The 16791-nt window shown below is 42.2% G+C and overlaps 1 protein-coding gene across 1 annotated transcript in view; it reads left to right on the top strand.

Moving 5' to 3' along the window:
- The window catches only part of cltca (clathrin, heavy chain a (Hc)), a 45310-nt gene that overhangs the window by 16751 nt on the left and 11768 nt on the right, over positions 1-16791 (top strand). The window contains exons 3-13 of the mRNA XM_080780299.1: positions 6356-6624; positions 7313-7474; positions 7583-7696; positions 8081-8254; positions 11871-12068; positions 12511-12711; positions 12942-13094; positions 14145-14267; positions 14950-15087; positions 16008-16172; positions 16516-16696. Coding sequence (XP_080636425.1) covers positions 6356-6624; positions 7313-7474; positions 7583-7696; positions 8081-8254; positions 11871-12068; positions 12511-12711; positions 12942-13094; positions 14145-14267; positions 14950-15087; positions 16008-16172; positions 16516-16696 — 1878 coding nt within the window. The remainder of the gene's footprint in view (positions 1-6355; positions 6625-7312; positions 7475-7582; positions 7697-8080; positions 8255-11870; positions 12069-12510; positions 12712-12941; positions 13095-14144; positions 14268-14949; positions 15088-16007; positions 16173-16515; positions 16697-16791) is intronic.

The raw sequence follows: 16791 nt of genomic DNA, 5'->3' as shown, positions 1-16791 counted from the left end.
TTCTCTTCAGATGATAACGTTTAAGATTGATTTCTACATACGGTGTTGTGCCGTGCCGTAAAAAGTAATCTACAAGCTCACAACACGTCGCCATAGAGCAGTGCATTGCAAGATTTGTGCATGATACTGGCGTAGGACGAAGTATAATTACACAAAGGCATGGGTGCCTCTAGAGAGGGCAGACACTCGGATTATATTATTAGCATCGCTGTACATGTGTGTGGAAATGTCACGCATTGTAAGTATTGTATTTACGGGGATAAATAAAAAATATGCCAATTCTTGCAATCCCTCGCTGAAATCCAGGCCCTGGGAGTGTAAATTGTATGGTAACCTGCCACAAATAACACGTTTGTAAAGCAAAAAGAGAAAGATTTGATTAATAATAAATAAAATTAAGGTTGACGATGTTAAGCATCTCCAAAGATGACAAGGGACAGAAAAAGACAAGCATTTATTTCAGTAAGCCTGCCTGCATTTTATTGCAGATATTATGTATTAAAATACCTCTCGTCATAGAAGAAGAAGAATCCATAGCCTAGCCTCATGGCATTCTTTCTCTATTGCTGTAGTGAAGTATGGTCATCCTCAATATCAAAATAGGGTTCTGAGGGCACACTGTGTCTGTCGTGTTTTAATATGCAGTTTAAAAAAATGTGAATATTGAGTTCAGTTGATATGTGATATCATATCACAGGCTACGATGATTCTGACAGCAGTACTATGGCCACTGCGTTTGTCCACCTCTCCTCCATGTGATGTTTCACTGAGCAGAGAGCTTTTGTTTCTCCCACGTCTCTTGACACATTATTACATTATTAATGCTGTTCCCATAGATGGTCGATTGCACTTTTCCTCAGCAGAAAATAGTTTGCATCTCCTCCAACTTGCTAAATCCGTCGTTAAACTATCAATGCTCTATATGACTAAGGCGCACCTGCTTAAAGTTAATGGGAGCTGAATCACTGATTTTAATTAATGTAATGCCCAACACACCCATAACTTATTCAGAGGCTTAATACCACCCCTTAGACTTAGTCATGCACTGACCTTTGCACTCAGATAATGGCATTTAACCAGCAAGCTTGCCGTGGATAAACCCCATACATATTTAGCGTCCATTTTGGACCATGCAAAATAGATCGTTTAAATTGGGCCCAATGTGTGTACAAGCTGTACACTGACATCCTCATATTCGAAGTAATTCCAAGAGAAGATGGGCTGCAGTGAAGAGATTATGAATAGTCCTAATGTCCTTTGAAGAGTTCAAATTAGTCTGTAGTGTCAGAATATTTGAATAGCTATGAATTGATGGGGTAGTTGAAGCTAAAGTCTCTTGATCGTTTGGGGTCAGCAGATCTAATTAGAGCTGTGTGTGTAAGCGAGAACTCTCAGCCATGCCATGTGAGCATCACCTGGTGGACATCAGTATAAATTAGAAAATGGTACTTCTCGGAGCGCAGATCTCCACCAGGCTGGGTTGCCTACCCAGGGCTGTTTCAGTCATTGACTGCCATCAGGACCTAGGAAGCTGCTGGGGGGAATAACTGTTGGTATATGTGGCGGCCGGGCGGCCCCTATGGGCAGAAGATAAAGCGAGTTTGGATGTGTGGTCTAATAGAGCGTAGCAGTCCCGCCCCCTCGAGAGACCCGGAAAAGAAATCCCTGTTCATTTTCCTCATAGACTTTTCAAAAAGTATTTTTTTTAAAGTCGTTTACGTCGTGGACAAAGCCAACTCTTGTCGTGACAAATCATGACAATAAACAGTGTTTTGGGCCAAACAAAGAATTAGAAAGTAGAAAATAACGGCAGGTTACAACACTTTGTTGTTGTTTTTCTTCTTTGTAATTATTTGTTTGGTCCAAAATATTGTGTTTGTTGTCATGATTTGTCACGACTCGAGTTGGCTTCGTACGACGCTTAAAAGGTCTTTAAATAAATACTTTTTGAAATGTCTATGGGAAAAATGCATTGGGAAATATTTCCTGGGCCTGGCGTCGTCATGAAAGGGGGCGGGACTGCGACGCTCTATAGACTAATCCAGGAACGGGTCTCATGGTCGCAGCTTACGTATTTCCTGTAGGCGGACGTAGCTGCAGGGTTTAAACCCTCACCAAGCGCACCTCTTCTACTATAGTGAACGGCAGAGTGACTGATGTTAGTCTGCCTCAAACGTTACTCTTTGACCTACTTTTTACTAACACTAACATTACAAAGATGCCCAGAACATCGGGATGAACCTGTGTAGTTTATGGCTGCTCCAACAGTAGTGGCAACATAAAAAAAAACAAAAAAACTGAATGTCAAAATATCCACTGCGGTGGCTGAGACCAGAGCCATAGAGTAATGGTTGAGACGAAGCAGTGAAAGGTCCTGAAAGATATATAACGTCAGTGTTACCCAATACCCAATCTTTCAGTTTTATGAACACAAGACTGCTGTATTTTAGGCTCATACTAAGCATTGCTGTTTAGTTTTCTTTTATAAAGTAACATTTATTTTATTGGCCAATTTGTTTTCCACAAAGACATTATATATTTTGATAATTTCTGTCCAGCAGCCATGATTGTTTTGACTGTTTTATGTGTTTGTTTTCTGTTTTTCTCTGTTTTGTCGTTTGTATGTTCTTTTTTTACCTTTACTGCTTTCTTATGTGTATGCAGACGGTGAGTTGAAATTTAAGTACTCCGGCTTTGTGGAAGTTTAATCCTGTTATTTTTTATATTTGTTAAATTCATATACTCAGACCAAAATGATCACATTCGACTTTGATGAGCACGCCAACTCCGTCAGCTTCATTTAGCCACATACCTCCTTGAGCACTAACACAAGGCTGCTGTATTTTATACCTCATACTAAGCATTTTAAGTATGAGGTATAAAGTACAGCAGCCTTGTGTTCATAAAACAGAAAGATTGGGTAAGACTGACGTTATGTATCTTTCAGGACCTTTCACTGCTTCGTCTCAACCATTACTCAATAGCTCTGGTTTGAGCGGTGGATATTTTGACATTCCGTTTTTTTTATTTTTTATGTTTCCACTAAACTACACAGGTTCATCCTGATGTTCTGGGCATCTTTGTAATGTTAGTATTAGTAAAAAGCAGGTCAAAGAGTAATGTTTGAGGCAGACTAACATCAGTCACTCTGCCGTTCACTATAGTAGAAGAGATGTGCCTGGTGAGGGTTTAAACCCCGCAGCTATGTCGAGTCCACCTACAGGAAATACTTAAGCTGCGACCATGAGACCCGTTCCTGGATTCGTCTATAGAGGTGCCTCAACATGTCATTCCAAATTGGGTATGATTGGGTATTGTGGCCCACCCACAAATTTGTGATTACAGGCAAACAATATGAAGTATCAGCCCTGCCCCCACTTGACTCACAAGACCTTTAGGGTGTAAGTGAAATTGCTTTCGGCTCTGCATTGTTTTAATTACACAGATTGTTTAGATTAGAAGATCATGTGTGATTAAAATTGCAGATCTGACGCAGCATCAATGATTTGAGGCATTTGTCTTTGCTAAAACAGCAATCATAGCCAATTGGAATGGAATCTGAAAAATCTGACTGATCCAGACTCCAATCAGAATGTGATAAATGTATATGGAGAAAACGGAAACTGCTGAGGCTTCGGAAGGAAGACCCAGTTTGACCTGTTGAATGAATTGTAGTCGAGGACATATAGTGCAATAGTCTGCTGCACTTTTCTAGAGCCTTGGCTTACCACTGAGAAACATGTGACATACAGGAGAGCAGGGATAAGCATTCATCACTGCAGATTATATACTGCCTGGGTTAAACATTAAAGTCAAGTTCTTTTTCATGGAGATGCCACCAGTGTTTTTATGGAGATTATGCAATATCAGTGGTGGTGACTTTTCAATTAATTGATTCTCCGTCTCTGTGAAGAGAATGAAACGATAGCATGTGGAGACTTGCTGGGCCTTGATACTAGCTAACCTACTGTACTTAAGTGGCACCCATTTTATTGTCACCGTTGTATTCACTAGACTACCACCAAAATAACATCCCTGTTCAGTCAATCGTATGATGCTCTTATTCAGGTGACCATATCATGTGACCTACTGTAGTGTCTTTTGTTTTGTGTCTCTGAGGTATGGGCACAAAGTACACACGCAGCACACACTCGCGCGCAGCACGCACACACAACACAAGTTTCCTGTGATGGCTTAATCGAACTGAATCAAAACACAACTTGATTTGCTCTTTCAAATTTGTCTGCCACTGCAAACAGTCACCTTTGCTACACTGCTCGTCGTCATTTTAATCTAATCATGTTGTGATAGTGACATGGCAAAATTCTGAAGGACACCACAAATGAGTTTATCTCTCTGATTTGATATATTTCTGTAATTGTCTTTTCTAAAGACTCACTAACAAACAAGGTAACTCATGCTGCTTCTTAATAAAAGCTTTAGCTCACAAAATTCACCCAAACTAATAAAAAAACACAAAACAACAGGTGAGTCAACCTTTTCCTAACCATTTAATCTCTTTATAATAGCGACTAGACAATCCCCAAAATACATATCATCAATAGTAGACTATCTACCATAGACTTAATCTTATGTGATATTTTGTGAAGCTTGCCCCTTCCTCAAGCTTCTTCATTGCATATAATTTACAGTACCATATCTCTCTCTCACTCTCTCTCTCTCTCTCTCTCTCTTAATTGCAATCAACTGTCTTATTCTTCCTTGTGTATTTGACCTTTTTGTGAGTTGTTTGTCATTTGCTTCCCGTTCCTTTGCTCATTCTCTCTATGAACTCCATTTAGTTGTTGTTGGACAGAAACCTTGTATGTTCAAGACCGCTAATTCTCAGGAAATGGGGAAAAAAGTACCTGGGTTGGATCCAAAGTGGTTATTATTTACACACAAGCTTTGTTAATACTTTTCATGGGTGAAATATTTAGAAACTCCACAGACAGACCTAATCACAGACTTACTTGTATGTGATCGAGCTTGTGGATTGGCAATATTTGGTACGAGAAACTTTATGATGTTCAAAATTGGGCGTTCATTCATGAAAAATAATCAAATTAAATGTGGAGATGCAAGGTTTCTGACAAATTGACTGCCATTTAATAGAAATGGCTTCTAGTAAGAGGTAAACTGTTAAGTATTGCATTTATCAGTTATCACTGCATTGGATTCACTCAAACAGACACACACACACACACACACACACACACACACACACACACACACACACATGTATGTTTTATATATATATATATATATATATATATATATATATATATACATATACACATGTACATATGTATGTTATATATATACTGTGTGTATATATATGTGTGTGTGTGTAATATATATGTATGTGTGCAATGCATTACCAAACTATGCCCCAAAGCAGCATAGATATTCAACAAAAGTACTTTCCTTATATGCCCTCACTAGTTAGATTGCAAATAATTTGTGCATGTTGCAGCCGACGACTCTAGTCATTTATGTTATGGACGTGTGTTGAACTGAAATACATGTCCAAATTGAATCAGTGGCTACAAGTTTCTCTAAGACTGAAAGGTATTTCAGATCACATCCTAGTAGTATCCTGATGCTAGTATGCAGTATTTATGGCCAACAAATTATGTTAATCTTTTAATTTATTCAAGTGACATTTTATTCATTAATTATCAGCCCAAAATACAAAAACCAATGGGTCAGTGCAGCCCAACAGAAATTCATTAACAGTGTTCATAGTAGTGTGTGTATGATAGAAGCCAAAAGCTAAGATTCTGCTTTAACCCATTGATGCCTGAGGCCGAATCTGGGAACGCCTTCTAGGGCCTGACCTAAGGTTTCTGAAAACCTTCAAATTCTGATGATTAAAAAAAAAAATAGTTATGTTGCTACATGTATAGCAATAGCTGATGAGACACAGAGAGCGCGGCCGGCATCAAGGGTAGAACAACGTATACGTTGCACCAGGTGTCAGTGGGATAAGACAGAACGGATACTTGAAGGCTAATCTGTCATTTATTGAAATTTGATGGTATCAACCAATCACATCAGTCACTTTCACAGACATAACACCAAGTCCATAACATGAGAATTGGCACATCCCTGTCAGTCTTCATGGCATCCTCCCTGAAGATCTGTGAACCTTAAACTACCAATGTATCAAACTTGACTCATATGTGTTTAAGTGGATTCTTCTCTCAATCTTTTCCTGTGTGCGTTTTTGTACCTAGATAATGGACACCGTACTTTATAATGTTGGTGACTGATGTCAGAACGAAGCCATAACAACTTCTTCCATGCCCGGGTACCTCCCTGGTCTCCTTTTGTTTTACTTACCCCCCCACAGCCGCCAAAACTCTTCAGATCTTCAACATTGAAATGAAGAGCAAGATGAAGGCTCACACCATGACAGACGATGTGACCTTCTGGAAATGGATCTCTCTCAACACGGTGGCACTTGTGACCGACAACGCCGTATACCACTGGAGCATGGAGGGCGACTCGCAACCTGTCAAAGTCTTTGACCGCCACTCTAGCCTGGCAGGCTGCCAGATCATCAACTACCGCACGGACGCCAAGCAGAAGTGGCTCCTGCTCATTGGCATCTCGGCCCAGGTTATTAGTTGATTCGTGTTTACTTTTTATGGGCGTCGCATAAATCCAATCGAAATTGGATTTGAATCGAAATTACAAGCAGGATTGTGATTCTTGTTATTTTGTTATGTTAATCATGCATGCCAACGACTGACGGCAGCCATGACCCATTTGTTAATTATACATATTATTATTCAAATAAAGTTACTTATTGTTTTTATTTTCAAATTAAGACTCCATGGCCCACATGTATAATGATATAGCCATCACTGCTGAAAAACGTGAAAAAGGTCAAATGAAATTGTGGATTAGGCAAATGGTGACACCCGTTCTACTTTTACTATTCATATCTCTTGGGCTCTTGGGGAAGCACAGATCCACTGCTACCGTTTCTCTTCTATACCAGGTAGTTATTAGTAGTCTGGTGTCCCAGATCTAAAGTGGTCTCTACCAATAGTAAGTAGTCTGGTATCAAAGTGGAGAGTCACAGGTTTTTGCCTAAATGTGGATTAATTATGAGACAGAATATTCTCTAAATTGTTTGCGTTGGTTCATATTCACTACGAGAGTAAAGAGAAGTCAGTTTACAGAAGTAGACAAACATTTACACATACAAATTGCCCTAGCTGTAGCCTACAGAAAGACTAGCCATTCGGTTGTTTATACAGTAATATAGATAGTTTATTTCTTTTTTGTATGTATTGTTCAGCAAAATCGTGTGGTGGGAGCCATGCAGCTGTACTCTGTAGACCGGAAGGTGTCCCAGCCCATCGAAGGCCACGCTGCCAGCTTTGCCCAGTTCAAGATGGAGGGGAACACAGAAGAGTCGACCCTGTTCTGCTTCGCTGTCAGAGGCCAGGCTGGAGGAAAGGTGACTGATTGTTGTCAATCACATTATACCTGGCACTGCATTGAATGGAGGAGACATCCTCCCTAAGTATTAGCATCTAACCATTGTTATGTTCACACTGCATCACAGCTGCACATTATTGAAGTGGGCACCCCTCCGACTGGCAACCAACCTTTTCCAAAGAAAGCAGTTGATGTATTCTTCCCTCCAGAGGCTCAGAATGACTTCCCCGTAGCCATGCAGGTATGGACTATGGAGCCTACTCACTTTACTGCCACTTTAGTGGCTACGGTATTGGGAAATTGGCCTTTACACGATGCAGGCCAGTAAAGGAACTTCACAACTTTCCCAATTTAATACATATTCAGTGAATTTATATAAACACAATAGAGAATAGACTTTAAAATGGTAATTGATGCATTTATATAGTACTTTTATCCAAAGCGCTTTACATGGATTCACCCATTCATACACCGATGGCATATGAATGGATGAGGAAACAATGCAAGGCACCAACCTGCTCATCGGGAGCCAGTAGGAGTTCAGACTTCAGAGTCTTGCTCAAGGACACTTCGACACTAACTCTTTAAGGCTTTCATTTCTCTTAACATTCCCCCTGTTTCTTAGATAAGCTCCAAGCAGGATGTGGTTTTCCTCATCACCAAATATGGCTACATCCACCTGTACGACCTGGAGACGGGCACCTGCATCTACATGAACCGGATCAGCGGTGAGACCATCTTCGTCACCGCTCCACACGAAGCAACCGCCGGCATAATCGGAGTCAACAGGAAGGGACAGGTAACCAAAATGAGTCCCTCGGCCTGACCCTCTCCATCCCACTTGGTCTGGAATGTAGAAATTTGTGACTTTTATGTTTGGGAGCATTTGAGCTGCATAGACCACATTCAGCAAGCAGAGGTCATTGAAATGGACGTAGTGTTAAGTCAGCACTTGAGCTCCTCCTGTAATGCAAACGCAGTGTGTTTACCTCATTAGAGATCCACTGGTTCAATACAACTCTGCAGCACCTCGGATCTTAATGCACATGGCCGTAGCAGGTTACATCCGTACATATCTCTATGTATTCACAAAAAGCAGGCCCAATTTATTAATTTGGAGTCTAATGAATGTTGACATGGGATGTCAACATTCATGTTGGACGGCACAACATCATCGCTGACATTGTTGCGCCCCTTGTTTGTCTGTCATTATCAGGCAAGCTCATTCTGTCTGCCAGGAGGCATTATAAATAATCCAAGGTGTAGTGTTTGACAGAGGGAGTGGAAAGAGAAGGCTGCTATGTCTTTGGTTGCCATCTAGAATCTGTACCAGGAGAACTGGATCCATCCAGCTGATGAATAATGTTCCAGCCAGGCCACGCACACCACATGAATAATTGAGTGACACGAGGAAAGCCGATCTGTGGAGGCTGACAAGAGACCTGCTGTACCAGGCAATGGACTGTGTGTGTAGTGTGTACCCACATAACACCCGTAGTGATCTCATCTGTCTAGGTCTGTCAGTGGCCTCATTTGAGTCAGTTAGTGAGTGTATAAAATTGTAACTAGAATTGTAATGCAGTCATACCATGAATTTTGAGGCATTATCACTTTTAGCTAGATTTGACCATGAAGCAGAATACCAAGGGATGCCTGAGAGGGCTCTTATGCAAACATGCCAGACTGAGGCCTATACTCCTCTCAGTGCGTGGTTGGCAGCACCAGTGGTGTAGTATACCATTATTGTGTGTGTGTGTGTGTGTGTGTGTGTGTGTGTGTGTGTGCGTGCGTGTGTGTGAGACAAGGTGAGCACGTGTGTGCGTGCGCACTCAGTCACCTTGTCCCGGCCTGACCTTCAGATGGAAGGATCCTTGCGAAACAGAGACACATAAGGAAGGGAATAGATAAAGAGAGAGAAACAAGGAGTAGGAAGGGAGTAAAAAGGCATGTGATCGTGCGGTGGGAGGCGCTGCCCAGCGCCCTCGATCCTCTTAGTGTCGGCTCTGTCACACTCCTCACCTCCCCTTCCACGCACACTCTGTCTGTTCGTTTCTTATGTCCACTTCTGGGCCAGCACACCACTCGATACTCCAGCTCAACTGTCACCTTCATGCTGGACATTTTCACATCTCGAATGAAACCGTTCAGACACGCTGCCCCCTGCAGTACCCATGATCATTGTAATTAAATGACATTAATTGCACTCAAATGGTCCAAGTAACTGGTTAATTCAGTGGTTTTCAACCGGTGGTCCGGGGACCACCAGTGGTCCTTGAGGGGGTTCCAGGTGGTCCCCAGCTGAATGATGTAGAGTTGGTAACGAAATGGACCCTTATTAGATCTTTAACTCTTGAGAGCGTAAATTAAAACCAAATGGACCCTTACAGGTACATTATTGTTAAACATTTGCATTCTGCATTACTTAATTTACAAAAAGTCTACACAATAATTGAGTACTATAGACTAATAACAGTTTTTCATTTTCATGTGTTTGATCTTTGTTTTCACATATCCTTTTAGGTAATCTGTGAAGGGAGTTCTTCCTTATGAATGTCTTGTGGGATCTGTGTGATTAGTCATCTCATTAAGCCACTTCAGGAAGCAAGGAGGAGAGGATGATTTCCATATTGTGATAAAATGATATTTAGACTTTAACTGTTATTCGTATATAGTACTCGAGAATGTAGATTTTATTTTATTTTGATCAACGGCCTGGAATTGTGGACAAAATCTTATCCAACGATTACAAAATATTCTTTCGTTTTGAGTCTGAGAGGCTAAATCTCATCAAATCTTGATCTGTGGATCACATGCCGAATAAATATGAATATATGAAAGGGTTGAAAACCACTGGGTTAATTAATATAAGCACTTAGCAGTAATGAATGTTGTGTTTTCTAAATTCCCTTAAATACACAATTCATTAATCTTCTTAATTTTATATCTTTATTTTATGGAAATCGGCCATCCAAAATATATCAGGTTACAGTGGAACAAACTAGCATTGTTAGAGAATAGATGACTTACACTTCCTTTACACTTTTTTTTAAATCTAGTATATATGGAATGTTTCACATTTTCCATTCAAATAAATCCATTACGGTACTTTAGAGAAATATAATATAATGCCTGCCGAGGCCTACAGTACCCCCTACCTAATCCACTCATAGACCGATACACACTAGCACTGATTGTGAAATGGCATCTCTCTCATAGCTCTATTTTTGGCCTATTTTTTTCTTTTCTCTTTCCCATTTGCTTTTTATAGAGTGCCAATTGACCTGGAACTGGAAGGCAGGACGAATGAGCTGCACTCACCCGTGTTAACATCTGTGGCATTGACCTGCTAGCTACATTATGTTTATTCTGGGGGCATCTTTTACCCTCTCCAAACCCTCTCTCATTTTAGCCACTACAAAACCCACTGTTACACTGACCCAGTATTAAACACATTTGCCATTCAGCAAGCCACAACCTCAGGGCCAGAAATCAATTCAGTGGCAATTAATGCCTAAGTGCCCACAGTGAAATTCAGCTTACTGGAGTTGATTGACTCTGCAAGCATTTGGATCCTGCTGAGTCAACGGAGCATGAGGTGAATAATCCCAGTGTTTCATAGAAGTGGTTTGAACCACATTTTCAAGATGTCTAATGGTGTTCTCTGTGGTTTGACCTCTGTCAGAATAGGAATTGTCCGCCTTATTGGGGACAATTAACCCCGCTGTCTTGAATGACCACCACCAATAGTGCTGGTCACGGCGCAAAGGAAGGAACCGTTTACAACTCTGCCACCCCTCCACCCTCCACCCATGCACTTGGCTCTGTCCATTAATGTTTACATTGATTGCTCTGGATCGTTTTACATGCTGCAACCAGGTTGTCCCCCAGCATGGCTGTAACTTGATCTAAAGAGACATCTAAAAATGCATTTCAGTCAGTGTAGCACAGCAGAGTCCTAATGTGACTACAGGGGATGGAAAGAAAACTTGCCATCAGTCTGGGATGCGAAAGCGATCATGCACAACAGCAACAACATCAGCAATGAGGAAATGTTCCATTAGAAATGGGTTGTATATCACCACCTTTCAACAGGATATATTTTTGCCATGAACCAACAAAAAAAGCCTGTGATTAAATTAATATATATTTGGTCGCGGACCCCCATCTGAAACAGTTTTGTGCCCCAAAAAAGGATTTGTGTTCTGTGAAAATGTTCACACATTATTTTAAATGGCTGATCTACAAGCTCACAACATTTCAGTGTGACTCGTTGTGAGCTTGTGGATTGGCAGTGGTTTTGAGAACCACTGGCTTGGACTATCACCTGTAAAGTTTCTATTCACCAGTTTGTGACAGGCTTCTTATTCTCACCGTGTGTGTGTGTGTGTGTGTGTGTGTGTGTGTGTGTCATCCAGGTGCTGTCAGTGTGTGTTGAGGAGGAGAACATCATACCCTACATCACCAACGTGCTGCAGAACCCAGACCTGGCTCTGCGCATAGCTGTGCGCAACAATCTGGCTGGTGCCGAGGAGCTCTTTGCGCGAAAGTTCAACAACCTTTTTGCCAGTGGCAACTACTCAGAAGCAGCCAAGGTGGCTGCTAACGCACCAAAGGTTAGCCATCCAAATGAAATTTCATTCTATTACAAGTAAGACGCGCAAGCGCAGCTCGTAAATTGCAATAACAATGGTCCACGAGACTACTAGTGGTTTAAACGTAACTAAATAGGATAACATACATAAAATGCCTTCCATCAAATATAAGAACATATTTTAATTAATAGGCGTGGTGTGGGAGAGAAAGCTTGAGATGTAATGACTGTTAAGGGCTTGATTTAATTTGTTGTACGATGCTACGGTGTTGAAAACCCCTGATCTAAAGAAAAATGCTTCAGTTCCTGTCATTAAAGCAATCATGTTGTCTTTGGGTGCTCCCAGCTTCAACAACACTGTCAAGCCACCACCCACACTGGTCTGGTTTGCATCGACTGTCTTATGTCTTTCAGTGTTGCTTGAACTACAGCTGACCCCCCACACCCCCTCCTCTCCTCTCCAGGGTATCCTGCGTACCCCAGACACCATTCGGCGCTTCCAGAGTGTACCAGCCCAGCCGGGCCAGACCTCACCCCTGCTGCAGTACTTTGGCATCCTACTAGACCAGGGCCAGCTCAACAAGTTTGAGTCCCTGGAGCTGTGTCGGCCTGTCCTTCAGCAGGGACGCAAGCAGCTGCTAGAGAAGTGGCTGAAGGAAGACAAGGTATTTCCAGATCACTATCTTGGCCGGGGCCTTTCCTGAGAGGACAGTGTGTTTACATGTCTCGCCAATTACATTAGGTGACGTAAGACAGGCATCTGAAGGGTTTTGCCTCCAGCTACAAAGGGAGTTTCTAGTAAATATAAGTTAATTTAAAATTGTCCAGTTTCCGCTGCCATAGGTTGTGTCGTTTACATTGTTAATGAAGTGTGTGTATGTGCTTAATATTTCAGTTGGAGTGCTCTGAGGAGCTGGGTGACCTGGTGAAGGCAGTGGACCCCACCTTGGCTCTCAGTGTATATCTGAGGGCCAACGTCCCCAACAAGGTCATCCAGTGCTTTGCCGAAACTGGCCAGTTCCCCAAGATTGTCCTGTATGCCAAGAAGGTATGGCTGATCTTTCTCATGAGCTCCCCGTTATGTGGTATGAAGTAATTACAGAACAATAAAACCCTGCTGCAATGTGAACAATAAATCCATCGGGCAAGTAAACCTCCAAATCCAAAATAGATCATCTGCGTGATTCGTGCCGATCCGAGGAGAAATCGTTTTGTGGGGTGGGGGTGGTCTCCATTACATTTTCATTATTATTATTATTATTTCTTTTTTTGCATTCTCTGCCTTTATTGATGGTATCAAGTGAAGATGGACAGGAAAGAGGGAGAGAGAGAAAGGTCGTCATGAACGGGACTCGAACACTGCCAAAGCCTATATGTGGCATGCGCCTGGACCACTTGGCCAGCACATTTGCCCCACATTTGCATTAATTAATGGTTCCCACTAACTACTCCTAGATTTTCTGCTGCTCTTTGAAAAGTATTCTTCCTTCATTTGTCTGTTTGGTTGAAATGGAGCACTATTATAATGTACACATACTTGTGGTCTTGTAGTTCGGCTACTTGCCACCAGCAAGACATCATATCAGGCTTGATTAGGCATCTCCTGATACACTTATGTCAAAAAGGCCGTACCACCACCAGCACAGAACAAAGCAGCTGCAGTCCCCCAGAAGGCTAGTAGTTGGTAGTAGCTAGTAGTACTAACTACTTAGTAGCTTGAATGAGACCACTAATGGTAACGTCTGATATCATATATGGAGTGTCATCAGTAACATTGAATAGAGCTATAGTATATTCTAACACTTGAATCACTCAGAATAAAACTAGAATTACAAATTAAATTAACAACAGTACTGCGTTACGTAAACACGGCCACGATATTTTGAGTGGAAGCGTTCCTAGTGCATGCTTTCCCCATGCATGTCTATTTAAATCCAACTCAGCCATATTTCTTGCAGTGGAGTTATGCAAAAGGTGCACTGCTTAATATGGGGGTGGTGTTGACGTGCAGCCCCTCTGGCTGCAGTGGCCAGTGAAGTGTCTACCTAATTATGTCTTTATCTCATTGTCACACTCTTTGTGATGGCTGTGATTTCAGGTGGGCTACACTCCAGACTGGATCTTCTTGCTGAGGAATGTGATGCGGATCAATCCAGAGCAGGGCTTGCAGTTTGCTCAGATGTTGGTCCAAGACGAGGAACCTCTGGCTGACATCACACAGGTCGGCTTATTGCATTTCTGAAATGGTTATGAATATCATAGACATATACCAATTAAAAATGCACTTGCATGATACATGCAACTTCACTGCATGTATCATTTCTACAAGAAAGTAGTCTCCACGACTGCCAGCACAAACCAAGAAGTTGCCGTGCAAATGAATGTAAGGTACTGGAGTGTACCGACGTGTTATCTGGCTTGATTTGTAAAACCTTGCACCCAAGAGTAAATGGAGTGCTCCTTTTCCATTTTGACTGTGAGAATACTCTGGCTGCTCTCATCTTGTGTTTGAGAACAGCTGTTGGAATTAGTCCCAAGACCTGCATACCTCACATAGCCTGTAGTCCAAATCAAATATACCTCTGTCTTGCCAATGCAAACTCCTGGCCCAGCAATTCTGCATCTGCTGTAGTATTGTGCTGGCAAGCAACTGTCAATATTAAACAAAAGAGGAAAGGGTATTATTTAACCAACTTGCAATTTTCTTGCAAGAAAGTATTTGTTGGCTTAAAATATTGACATTGATTTGTGTTCCTCACATCTGTATTCAATTTTATATGTTCATTTATAATATCATTAAGGTCATTAACGTAGAGGCATAATAATGTGTGTTGAAATGGAGTTCTTCTGGATATTTGTTAGGATTCTAAAGCTGTCGCCATGCTGTTTCCATTTCTGTACAGATTGTGGATGTGTTCATGGAGTACAACTTGATCCAGCAGTGTACCTCCTTCCTCCTGGACGCCCTGAAGAACAACAGACCTTCAGAAGGCCCACTGCAGACTCGTCTGCTGGAGATGAACCTCATGCACGCCCCCCAGGTAGGCACAGGGGCACATACACCAACCTCATGATGCACGCCCCCCAGGTAGGCACAGGGGCACATACACCAACCTCATGATGCACGCCCCCCAGGTAGGCACAGGGGCACATACACCAACCTCATGATGCACGCCCCCCAGGTAGGCACAGGGGCACATGCACCAACCTCATGATGCACGCCCCCCAGGTAGGCACAGGGGCACATACACCAACCTCATGATGCACGCCCCCCAGGTAGGCACAGGGGCACATACACCAACCTCATGATGCACGCCCCCCAGGTAGGCACAGGGGCACATGCACCAACCTCATGCACACCCCCCAGGTAGGCACAGGGGCACATGCACCTAAGGGCAGGCCACATGTTTATAGGTCTGGATGCCCATCAGAAACCTGTAAAATCAGTGTCGGCTTGTCATTTCCAATGGAAAGGAAACACTTTGAGTATTCATGATCAATGAACGGGAACATTTTAATAAATTGTATCGGCCTGTTCTCAAGTTTAAATAGTTTAAACTCGGTGCTCATCAGGGTGACTTTAGACTAGAACTGCCAGAGAATTGCTAGGAGTGTTATACAAAACCGAGGTGTTGAAATAATAAAGCATAACCAGTTGTATGAAAAGGCTAATATTTGTTGGCTATGGCCTGGCAAACACCACTATTGAGTATTGACCATACGCCTACATTGACCATATTCACACATACAGTACCAATCCCAGAGACTCATGCAGTAGCTGTGTGAAGGGAAGGTGGGTTTCCCAGCTTCCGAGTGTGACATAAGATCAAAATGCCTGTGAATATGGTGTGAATGGAATTGATAAATTGTAGCTGTAATTCTCAAAATATATTGAATGGGTTTATAACTGGGAGGAGGTACTGCTTTATTGGACATAAATACTTAACATTTTTGTGTGTAGGTTGCTGATGCCATCCTGGGCAACCAGATGTTCACCAACTATGATCGCGCCCACATCGCCCAGCTATGTGAGAAGGCTGGTCTTCTGCAGAGGGCGCTGGAGCACTACACTGACCTATATGACATCAAACGTGCCGTAGTACACACACACTTGCTCAACCCAGAGGTAAGTCACCCGGTGAGGGCCAGCTGGCTTGTGTTAATGAACCACTCTGATCACGAGCTACCCAGTGCTGCAATGCAATGTATTTTAGGTTGTATTATTATAATTATGTAATCTGCCATGTACAGTATGAAGCTTTGGTGTTGTGAGTTGATTATTCATTTGTTCATTGTTTGTGAATTGTCATATTGGTTCATTGTCTATGTCAAATTAAATTTAAAAGTGCCCTGTAAGTCCATATGGGCCGGGCTTCCTTGGAAACATGACACTTAAATAAAGACGAATCAAAATCATCTCTCCTACAATCCCATCTAACTCCACTCTGTCTCCTCTTCTCTCCTCCTAGTGGCTGGTGAACTTCTTTGGCTCCCTGTCAGTGGAAGACTCTCTGGAGTGTCTCAGGGCCATGCTGTCGGCCAACATCCGCCAGAACCTACAGATCTGTGTCCAGGTGGCCTCCAAGTACCACGAGCAGCTCTCCACCCAGTCCCTGACAGAGCTCTTTGAGTCCTTCAAGAGCTTTGAGGGTGAGACCTCAACTCCTTGCTGTGTCTTACATTTATTTTAATTTGGGTGCTTTAGGTGATGTGTTTTTATTAAAATAAGTGTTGAATAGCTCTAC

This window comes from Protomyctophum bolini (genome assembly GCF_963924005.1).
Source record: "Protomyctophum bolini genome assembly, chromosome: 13".
Lineage (NCBI taxonomy): Eukaryota > Metazoa > Chordata > Actinopteri > Myctophiformes > Myctophidae > Protomyctophum > Protomyctophum bolini.
Note: the sequence above shows the minus strand (reverse complement) of the source record. Positions and strands in the feature narration are given on the sequence as shown.